This window comes from Morone saxatilis, unplaced genomic scaffold, assembly GCF_004916995.1.
Source record: "Morone saxatilis isolate NCDOM2014 unplaced genomic scaffold, NCSU_SB_2.0 Contig8, whole genome shotgun sequence".
NCBI classification, from domain to species: Eukaryota; Metazoa; Chordata; class Actinopteri; family Moronidae; genus Morone; species Morone saxatilis.
Genome location: NW_023340257.1, coordinates 23,933,544 through 23,944,243, shown reverse-complemented (window position 1 = coordinate 23,944,243; position 10,700 = coordinate 23,933,544). Strand labels below are relative to the sequence as shown.

At 40.0% G+C, this 10,700-nt stretch overlaps 1 protein-coding gene across 4 annotated transcripts in view; it reads right to left on the bottom strand.

Moving 5' to 3' along the window:
• The window catches only part of ryr1b (ryanodine receptor 1b (skeletal)), a 74,137-nt gene that overhangs the window by 14,058 nt on the left and 49,379 nt on the right, over positions 1 to 10,700 (bottom strand). The window contains exons 72-85 of one of the 4 annotated variants that reach the window (XM_035680562.1): positions 10,582 to 10,596; positions 8,550 to 8,720; positions 8,275 to 8,334; positions 8,046 to 8,180; positions 7,831 to 7,943; positions 7,633 to 7,729; positions 7,413 to 7,519; positions 7,274 to 7,325; positions 6,822 to 6,902; positions 3,517 to 3,616; positions 2,694 to 2,773; positions 2,498 to 2,574; positions 2,264 to 2,337; positions 1,791 to 1,808 (exon numbers count right to left, since the gene is read on the bottom strand). In XM_035680562.1, coding sequence (XP_035536455.1) covers positions 1,791 to 1,808; positions 2,264 to 2,337; positions 2,498 to 2,574; positions 2,694 to 2,773; positions 3,517 to 3,616; positions 6,822 to 6,902; positions 7,274 to 7,325; positions 7,413 to 7,519; positions 7,633 to 7,729; positions 7,831 to 7,943; positions 8,046 to 8,180; positions 8,275 to 8,334; positions 8,550 to 8,720; positions 10,582 to 10,596 — 1,180 coding nt within the window. The remainder of the gene's footprint in view (positions 1 to 1,790; positions 1,809 to 2,263; positions 2,338 to 2,497; positions 2,575 to 2,693; positions 2,774 to 3,516; positions 3,617 to 6,821; positions 6,903 to 7,273; positions 7,326 to 7,412; positions 7,520 to 7,632; positions 7,730 to 7,830; positions 7,944 to 8,045; positions 8,181 to 8,274; positions 8,335 to 8,549; positions 8,721 to 10,581; positions 10,597 to 10,700) is intronic. The other 3 variants (XM_035680564.1, XM_035680563.1, XM_035680565.1) reach the window with 3 other exon arrangements.

Sequence of the window (10,700 nt, the reverse complement as noted above, 5' to 3'; positions counted from 1 at the left end):
CTTTCTAGCTCTCCAGATACTTTCTTTTTTTTTTTTTTTTTACAGAAAACATCTATTCAACAAAACTCAAACAGACAACAGATCAAACACTTGTCACATCACATTGAAATGGACATGGAATACACAGATAAATGAAGACATGACATAACCAGGGAATATCAGATATATATATATACGTATATAAATACAACTAAGGAAACACTTGTGACACAAATGTTGACAGTGAACACAAAAATACAGAGATAACTTCAAGGCACACCGTCATGCAGGACAGATCTACTGAACTCTGCAAACTCCAATAAGCTATGAGTATGTATGAAATATAAACTAATGTGTATCTAATGCAGGAAAATGCAGAATCTGTAAATTAATCCCTGTTGTTGTTAGGGTGGAAGAAACATCAAGTGAGTAGCTTTTTATGTTCACTTAGTATAAGTATGTTTGGATTTAAATATTGTATTTTTACATTTTAAACTTCATAATTGCAAAATACACATTTTGTAGTGTTGTATTAGCATGCCATCAGAAACTGGCTACTTTAAAAACCGTCTTTGTCAAAAATGCACGAGCATGCTCAGATTTAACCGTGATGGTACATAAATAAAACACAACTGCGGCGGTGATGCTGGGTTTCATATTTTCCTTTAAAAAAACCAACATGGACACAGTGCCGGGGGAGTTGAAATGTGTAATCATAGTGACTACTGTAAATTAATTCAGTATCTATAGGAAACAAACGTGCGGTATCACATACAACAGTCGACAAGTTAGGAGTACAAAATACATAATTACAGGGTACATGATGCAGCAACAATTTGCGCCATCATGTCTTATGTACATTCAACATTAGGCAGTAAGAGCATACGTGGAATCAGCTAGAAAGCTGTGTTATGTGTAGCATTTCAGTGTTTTCTTTCTGATCTTGACTTTTTTATGTTAATATTTATTTATCTATAAACCCCTGTTATTTCTTTTCCTTCATGATACACACTTTGTCACACATGCAACTCAGCAGACCTGAGTTTAACAGTCCTGCTGAGACGGGGAGAAAGCCCTTGCTATCTTCTGTTTGATCAAATGCTATGCAGGATCAGCAACAAGCCTTTAGGTGTGGCACTTTTTACTTTATTGTACCCTGTTGTACTTGGAAGATTACCTTAAAACGATCCGAAGTTTGGGGACATTTTAGGGAATGCAAGGATTTATATGCTGTGGTTTTCACACGGGTCTCGCTCTGTTGACCAAACCTGGACTTATTACAATTTATGGGGAGAAAAAACTACATTTGATTCCCGCGAATACGAGATATACAGAGCCTACAGACAGTCCCTACTGCTGCCTGCTGCAATTCATTTCAGAGTTTTTAGGACACAGGGTCAGTGTCGTTCTCTATGATCTACTTGAGAGAAGGAAGAATTAAATTACTGCCTTTCCTTCTCGCTGATCAGTCACCAGACTGAGAGTGTCAGAGTTACAGTAGATCTGTGATAAAACACTCAAGGATGAGAATGAAACTTTACATTCACTTCAAGAGGAAAAAGGCAGAGATACAATTACTGGTACTGTACAATTACAGCTACAGCAACATGTGTATCACTGCAAGGTTTCCATTATAATGTGACAGTGAATGTAAAGTTTGATTTTACTGGGTCCTTGAGCGTGAAATGAAATGCATATTAAGTTCACAGCAAGGGAAAGACTAGTCAGGTGATTAAGAGCTAAAAGAGACAGAGAGGACAGAAAGAAGGGAAAGAGAAAAATAAAATATTTGAGAGCAAAGTTTCATTTACCACGTTCTAGCTTCTTATCTGAGAACCGTGAAGGCAGCAAATTGACGAATGGAAAGGAGATGGGTATGAGAGGGTAAAGGGTTGAAACGGGCAAAATGAACGAGATGTAGGAGAGAGAGAAAGACAAAGAGGGACGCAGTGAGTTCAGGAATCTCATGGCTGTCAGCGGATGATAAACAGATCATCACCATACATCAACAGTCAAAATGTGTCATAACACTCTAAACACACTTACATGAAAACATACCTGCAACCCGGCATCCACAAACAGGCACACTCAGACACACACAAATGCAAACAGGAATAGATCACATACTGGAACTAGAGAAATAATTTAAGGCTATATTTAACAAACCAAGGCATGGTGAAGTAGGTGAACAAAGATGTGGCATTGTGCGTTTGTGTGTGTGTGTGTAAATGTAACAGTGTGTTTAGATAGTGTGTGACAGTAAGAAGCTGTAGGCCATACTCACTAGTGCCCTCCTCTGAAACCATCCCAAGTCCCTCTGCCTTGTTCTGTCTCTCAAATGCATTCAGGTCCAAAACGCTGTCGACATCAGATAGTCAGTTTAACAATATACAGTATCTTTCCTTCCAAATTAGCCCTTCTCAAAACAATGTTTGAAAGAGAACAGTCTTACAAACCTCAACCATAAAAAACAAGAGAGGTTAACAACAAAAATGTCACTTGAGAATCCGTTACAAACCTGCAGGTCTGCATCAGAGCCTGAACGCTAAGGAAGAATCCCACATCCTTTTTATCCTTCAGGTAGTCCAGCATTCTCTGCACACAGACAGGAGGACAGGACACAAAACATTTTCTTGTCAACGGAAATCTACTGCAGAGATTAAGATGGTGTAATCGTCTAATATGTATGTGAAGCTGTGATAAGGTGTGTTTACCTGCTGTACATCACTGTTGCCTCCGTTGAGGATGGAGATTCCTAGTTTGAGTGTGGAAGAAACCATGACTCCAGGTTCGCCTGAAATAAGCATAGATGTCAGTGTGCAACAATGGTTTTAGGGAGAGATCATCTCTGCCATCAGAAGAAATATTTCATATTATTATCTGAGTATTGTAATTTATTATACTATTCACTGCTTTTTAGCATTTTGATCTGATTTGGACTAAACCTGGGGAAGAGCAATGACATACACCGATCAGCCATAACATTATGACCACCTGGGCACCCTGGTGAACATAATGTTCTGAAGCCTCAATATGCAGCAAACTACAATGAACTGTGTGTTCTGGCATCTTTCTATCAGAACCAGAATTAACTGTTTCAGTTTGAGCTACAGTGGACCACTTTTGATCGGTACTGACCACTGCAGACCAGGAACACCCCACAAGAGCTACAGGCTTCGAGATACTATGATCCAGTCGTCTAGCCATCACAATTTTGCCCTTGTCAAAATTGCTCAGATCCTCATGCTTCCCATTTTTCCTACTTCTAGCACATCAACTTAGAGGACAAAATGTTCACTTGCTGCGTAATATATTTCACCTACTGACAGGTGCAATGATAATGAGATAATTAGTGTTATTGCTTTCAGATTAGCCCAAATGGATTCATCACTCATGGGAAATTGGGCATATAATAGTTACGGTTAAAATTTGGGTATAGCCTGTAGTGAAATAAGTGACATTAACATAATGTGCAAAGTGACAAAAATGTCTGTGTGCATATGCGTGAGTGGGTGGCCCTTAAGGTATAGCAGCTACCTTTGCAGGCGCTGATCATCTGTAGCACCATCTCTGCAGCCCCACGGTTGTGTAGACGGGACTGCTGGTACAGAAGTCTCTGTTTCTCCATCTCCTTTTCCTGTTGAGCAGAACAGGAGGGACACAGCTGTAACCCTGCCAACAGGGACTGCACTTCCCCCCGCATTCACTCACACACAAACAAACACACACATCCTCATTCTCTATCCTAAATGTGAACATCCACTGACTGCACAAAGCTGATGGCAACATACACGACATTCCAGTTTGTATGTATGAAGTTATTTTTGACAAATAACCACTGTATCTTATCAGGTATGTCCTCATAATGGCGTTGCCAGATTTGTCACTATGGTATCTCCTAGCAAAATGTGCCGTGGGTGCTGATGTTGGGCATTGATGTGTGTTTACAACATGTATTTCTTTATTACTTAAGACAGAGCTAGGCTTGCTGCATCTTGTCTTTCTAACAAGCTAGTTGTAAGTGTTTCTAATTCTCAATCCTTTCACCAAGACGTTATTTAATAGTATTTTCCACAAATATTGAATTATACCTTTTATGGTTCCAAATTAACCAAATTTAAAAAAAAACAAACAAACATTATCCTCGTGATGGAAATACTTAGACTCATTGAAGATTTTGGCTCATGAGCTGGCTGCAGCACTGGCCCTTTATTCATGGAAAAGTCAAATCTAAAAGACTAAAACAAATATAGATACAATACAGGAACACACACACACACACACACATTCTCTTCCTTTGGAACACAATGTGTATTAGTGATGAATTCAGTTATTCCAGCTCTTGACATCTTCCAGAGGCAGCAAACATTCGATGGCAGCAAAACATTTCTTCCCAGAGCGTAAACACACATTTCACACATTCTTACGAGGAAGCAACAGTAGTTGTCTGAGTAAGACAGCATGCATATCCTACTTCCAACAGTACAACTCAGTGTCAACTATATTTCCCTACAGTTATGCTACGTGCAGCAGGATCACATGGCTCCTGTCTGTTTTTAAGTTTAACCACTACGTGTAAGTCTGTGAACTAGAGGTGAACATAAGAAGGCATTTACTTGAATTGACTTTGAGTATTAGTTAGGTAATTAGACCTGGACTCTTGTGAAGTCATAACAAGTGCCTCCTGTAAGTATTGTACTTTGTATTTACTTTCAGCAACAAAACCAGTCTTAGATATTCATAATTAATGTTCCAGATAATCCATTACCTTTCAGTTAAATCAATTAGAGAATTTGATTTAATATCTAATTGCAAAATGTTCACTCTAAACCAAATAAAAAGGTGTTTGTATTGTATTAATTACATTTATTGGGCAGATATTGTTTACTGTTTGTTAATATAACATACTTAATATCTGCTGTGAGATCTTCTGAGTAAAGTTTTTATTAAATTAAAACAATTATACAGTACTATTATACTATTACACTGTACGGTGTAATTATATATTATACGTCTTTAATGCTGCTCTTCACTGCTGTGCCCCCTGTACTGTACTTCACTGCCCTATATTATACTACAACACTGTACATTACTCCCTTTGTCGCAAATGACACAGTACAGCTGCTATGAACAACCATCCTGTTGACAAAAGAGGTTAGATTTGACCCACCCACTGCATACCATGCATAAAGCCCCACCCGAAGCACCCAGAACTGATTCTACCCCTCCCTCCGCCCCCCTCCCTCGTAAGCCTGATTGTGTTTAAAAAGATTACGGAGCAAATTTTCTCTGGTTAGAGAGATTTATGCTCATCTTTCGAGCAAATGGTGTGTCTTTGTGGTGAGTGAAAAAAGATTGTATGTGATTATAGGTGTGAGTGTGTGTGAGTGTGTGTGTTTGTGTGTGTCTGTGAGTGTTGTGGTGTGTGCTTGCGTGAGTGTGTGTTTGGATTTGGGACAATGCATGTACGGCTGACTGTGCAGGCTTTTACTGTATTCCTTGGTGAGCACAGAGAGGGAGACTTGTTAAAAGTTGTCCAATTCAAAGTAAAGACAAACAAAATCAGTTACTTGTCAGTTGTTAGATTTCAAACTAGAGTTATCAGGTGAGTCCATAAGAGTGAACACAGCCAAATTAGCAGGTGAGTACAGGAGGATGTGAGTCAGGAAAGGGTGGTGCAAGTCTGGAAGAGACTCACTACAGATGCACAAGATCAGCACAAGAGAGCTGGTTCTACGGTTAAGAAACCTGCTGCATGGCTTGGCTTGATATCTGTTATCAGTTTCCAAAAGTAGCTGCTCAATTAAGTCCTGGATGGCAACCTCACATTTCTGAGCACATATCAGACACCAAAAAGGAAGAGTAATGATGTTTAGATGATGAAAATAAACCTAGGAATCAACACTGAAGGGATTCTTCTGCATTAAGGAATTTGCAATGCAAATGGTTGTAATGTCACCGTCCAGGAAAAGCCTTGGATCTCTGTGGCTACAACATCACAGTGTCTACACCTGGCTTTTGAGGCAAAACAAATCATTGAGATATTCATTCAAATTACAAGTCATACGAAGGGGTTGAATTACTAAGGATTTGTTTTTCTGGGTACTCTTGAGCATGTTTGTCCATACTAACTATGCAGTTGCATCAAGGTTTTTTGCTGGCTAAGTTTAATGACACTGCTAATATGGGCTGTTTGATCTTACTGGTTCTGTTTAAAATAGCATTCTGGCAGAAGAAGTTATATAAACTAAAATCTTTTAAAACCCAACAACATATTTCCCTTTAAATTCAATTCACTTGCATTTTATATATTTTTTTATTACTTATATGCTTAGTAGTACTAAATGGCTCTTTATTTTGCACTTCATTGTCTTTAACTGCTGCTGTACCTATTTAAGTATTTAGCAATTACCTGTAATTTAGGGTAAACTTAGTCAATCAACCCGTAATAATTCAGAAGCACAGAAGACTTGGAAATCGTGATTCTGAAATTATCCAGCTAGCAAAGACTCAGTGGTTTGTTTTGACCTGGGTTTCATTTTGTTGTCTTTAGCTGCACCATCTCTCTGCACTCGGGTCATGCAATTTAGGAAATAAAACAAATTGAGTCTGCAACATTGATCCGACTGGTGGGCCAGCAAAGGCATGCACAGGTCAGTCCACCATAGCAGGAAATAGACAAGTGGTGTGAGTGGACGAGAGAAAAGACAGGAAGAGAAAAAAGTAGAAATGGTCGGATTGGGGGGGTGTGCCGAGTGTGATGTCCTGGTGTAGTCACTCAGTGCGTGGGGAGTTGCTTCTCCGCTGACTCCCCTGTGTCCCCTCCCCTGGTCCCCCCATACCATCTCTGTCTGTCGCACCTCAAAGGATGGCTCATCCCCCTCCTGTTCTCCCCCTTCGTCCTCCTCACCAATGTGGCAGCTCTGGAGGGAGATGAGAGCAAGTCAAGGACAGAGTACGACATCTCGTAACATTTAGCAACCTTACTCCAGATTGCAACATAGTCTCTCAAAGTTTTTTAAAACAGGTAGAAAACCTTAAAAAACTAATTCATATGCTGTAGCTGTTTTGGCTCCCAAACGGTGGATGAAAAATGTGGATTAATTACGTTTAGATTTAAAAATAAAGGTAATTAAAGCAATTTTTGGCAAGGTTTTGGTTAAATGAGAAGGATTAGAGTACATAATAGTAATACTACTATTATTATATAGCAACTACTAATACTTAATCACACACTTTACATCTCAAGACATTATGCTCATGAACCCAGAATGCTGCTCACTGAGTGTCTTACCTTTGCCATAATATCAGCATAAGACATATAGAGATGGTCAACGTCAAGTTTACTGCAATAAAAGAGCACATTACAACCATAAATGAGTTTCACTGAGGAACAGGTAACAAAGAAGCTGCAGAAGAAGCAACAGGCTCACGTCTTTTCTGTGAGAGCTGTGCGGCTGAAATGAAGAATCAGCTGATGAAGGGGGTCAGGCTTCGTCTCAGTCTCCTCTTCCTCTTCCTCCTCTTCCTCCATGGCTTTCTAATTTAATTATTGGTGTTAACATGAATCATGACAAAACCTTAGTATAGACTGTGGACAACATGCCACTAATGTCAATTGTACGGCGCAAGATTAAGTGGAGGATGACTTACTGATAGGTCGTCAATCATCTTGTCCTCAAATGAGTAACCCTCGGTCTCTAACCAGTTGCGCTTGTAGGCATCCAAGAACATGTTGGTTGCTCTGTGCCTGTGAGAGGAGAGGTTATGAAGACCAGATTCAGGAGGGTTGAAATGGATCATGTAAAGCCTTCAGATTGTTTAGTCATTGAGAATGAAGGGAATCATTACGTGGGGATGTTGTACAGGGGTGTCATCCTGAAACAGGCCACCACAGCCCTGCGGCGCTGTTTGGACAGCAGCTTGTGCCACACCATTTTCTTTGACTTGAAGGGATGCTCAGTCTAAAGCAAGAAACATGTTTACTGAATAAATCTTTTCTTTTCTAACCAAATAATGCTCCACCTTGTAGACAGTCATGTGCATTTGCTTGTGTCCATACTCACCACTTCAATGTGGTAAAGGACAGCAGACACCTCTTGTACCCTTTTCACCACCTTCTCAGGGTCCTCGGCATCTTCAGCCTTTCCAGCCATCTCCTTATAAAGAGACATTTGCCAGCGCATAGCTGGGTCCTCCACCTACAACCAATAAATCCGTCAAATATGTATAATGATATTTACAATGGAATTTCTTCTTTAATATGTAAAACAACAAAAAAAAAAGTCTACTCACCTTCCCTTGCAGATGCAGATTGTTGGTCAAGAACTCTCTCACCTCTTCATCTGTGTCTTTCTACAAGGGAAGACACCAATATTCAGGGGATCTTGATAATGTATTTCTTTACTACACAAAAAGAACAGTATACTGACATGTCTCAGTTCTAATTCCTAATGGAAAAGGTGAACTCCATTAATCTGGACGAATGTAACTTTATAGAAAGATGTTCCAGTTTTCCCATGTTGGGACGAAATACAGTCAGCGAGTTGGCTTCAAACACATCAAAATACCAGTGAGTATCTGATCTTGGCCAGATTGATGAGCTCCTGGTCTGCAGGAGAGCACATATTGAGGCCGATGGGAAGCAGCTTCTTTAACGCTGCCACGATAAGGGAGGTCTGCACAGAGTAGCGATCCCCCCGCCGCTTCTTCTTGGTACGCTCCTGCTCTGAGCCTCCAGACTAAAGAGAGAAATAAAAGTTTAGACCCATTCACCACTGTTCCATTTAGCAGCCTCATACGTCCTCACAATACAAAAATCTCCTTTTCAGGAAAGAATTTTGTGACATCAGAGGCTTGAGCATATTTAAGAAAAAGTAAAATAACATAAAACATAACAGGATATTGATACAATGAGATTGCAGGAACCAACTGCCCAGTTACATGTTACGCAGTATCACAACATGCTCGTAAAGTGACTAAGTAACTAAGTGAAAGTTTATTTTTTTTATCAGCTAAAATCCGACAGACCAGCAACATTTTCTTGTGAACATCAGCTTCTGGTGGAGTCTCAGGTACTTCATCGCTGCATCAGCTACCGTTGTTACACACAATGCAGCCCCACTGTTAGTAGTGCAGTGGCCTGACAAGGGCACATCCTGTCCATTGGATAGCACACAGAACAGCACAAGTCTATGGGGTCAGCTCCATCGCCCTGGAGCTCTTCTCACACACTCCTGTCCTGAGGCTGCCAATGCTCATTACTGACTGTTGTCTGGCCTCACAGCACCCTCTCTGCCGTCAGTGTGCATGGTGTGTGTATGTGAGTAAACCTGCTCTTTGGGCAGAGAGAGGCGTTGTTATGGTCAGGTAACAGAAGTTACTACAGTAATGCCCATCTGGTAGCCAAGGAGAGGAGGTTTTCTTATTTATCTTACTCCAACCACGAAAACAACATCAAACAGTGATTAGGTATTCAATGACTTTAATGGTGTCAATGAATTAGACATGGAGGGACGAGTCCAGTTAGTAAATATGGTGACAGCTATCTGGTGATGTCGAGCTAGCTTCAGTTTCCCCGACAGATCCAGCTGGCTACATACGCTGCTGATGAAGCAAGTGGATCAAATGGTGACAGCAAAAGATGGTATGGCTTTTTTTGTGTAAACAGGTAGTGAACACAAAGCCAGTAAAAATATGGAAAAAAGAGAAGAGTCCCCCCAGCGCAGCAATCTTTACCACAAAAGCTGAAAGAAATCCAAGCATCAGTAATAAAATTTCAACATGACAGATGGCACAATAGCATTGGGCTCCACAACTGTATCCAGCAGGGACGATCTAAAGGCAAACTGTTTATTAATCAAAGAAAATAGGGTGATGGTGCTCGGCTGCAGGAGTGCACACACCAAATTAAATACACAACTGCTCAGCCGAGCACCATGAAACCTCTCAGGCCACTACGATCTACAGCAAAGAGCTTTCATCAAGCCGCTCCAGACCCCTACTCACACATATACAAACACACACATAAAGACGCACATATACGCACACTCACACTCAAATATTACTCAAATACAATCATAAATATGTCACAGAAAACATTCTTACTATAAATGCTTTCAACAAAATCAGTATAATTTCACCCTTAGATATGGATTATTATAATATTTCTATTACTAAAGTGTCTATTAGGTACTGTATGTGTCTAGTTGCTCTTCTATAGTTTCTATTTTATTCTATACTTATTTTTATTTTATACACTTATAATAATAATACACAGCAATTATTTGCTTTATATATATATATATATATATATATATATATATATTTATCTATACTTATTTCTGTTCCTTTATGTTCTGTCTGCTGCTATAACACCCAAAATACCCATCTGGGATCAATAAAGGATCATCTCATCTTATCTTTGTGAGCTTGTGACAGTAACTATGTGTTTATTACCATGTTTGTGTGTATGTATGTGTGTGAATATTGGGGTCTGTGTGCAAGAAGTGTGGTAATCCATGGGAGAGCTTGATGAAATGCCTCCCCAAACTCAGAGTGCCATGCGATCAGCACAGCTCTCGTGCACAAACACAGTCTAACCTCTGCATCTCCGGCCTAGTGGCCCAGCGTCCAACCCCGACACAGGATATAAGGAGAAAACACAGTTAGCGACACTCCTACTACTGCCTAAACACTAAATACTGCCACTTACATTGTCC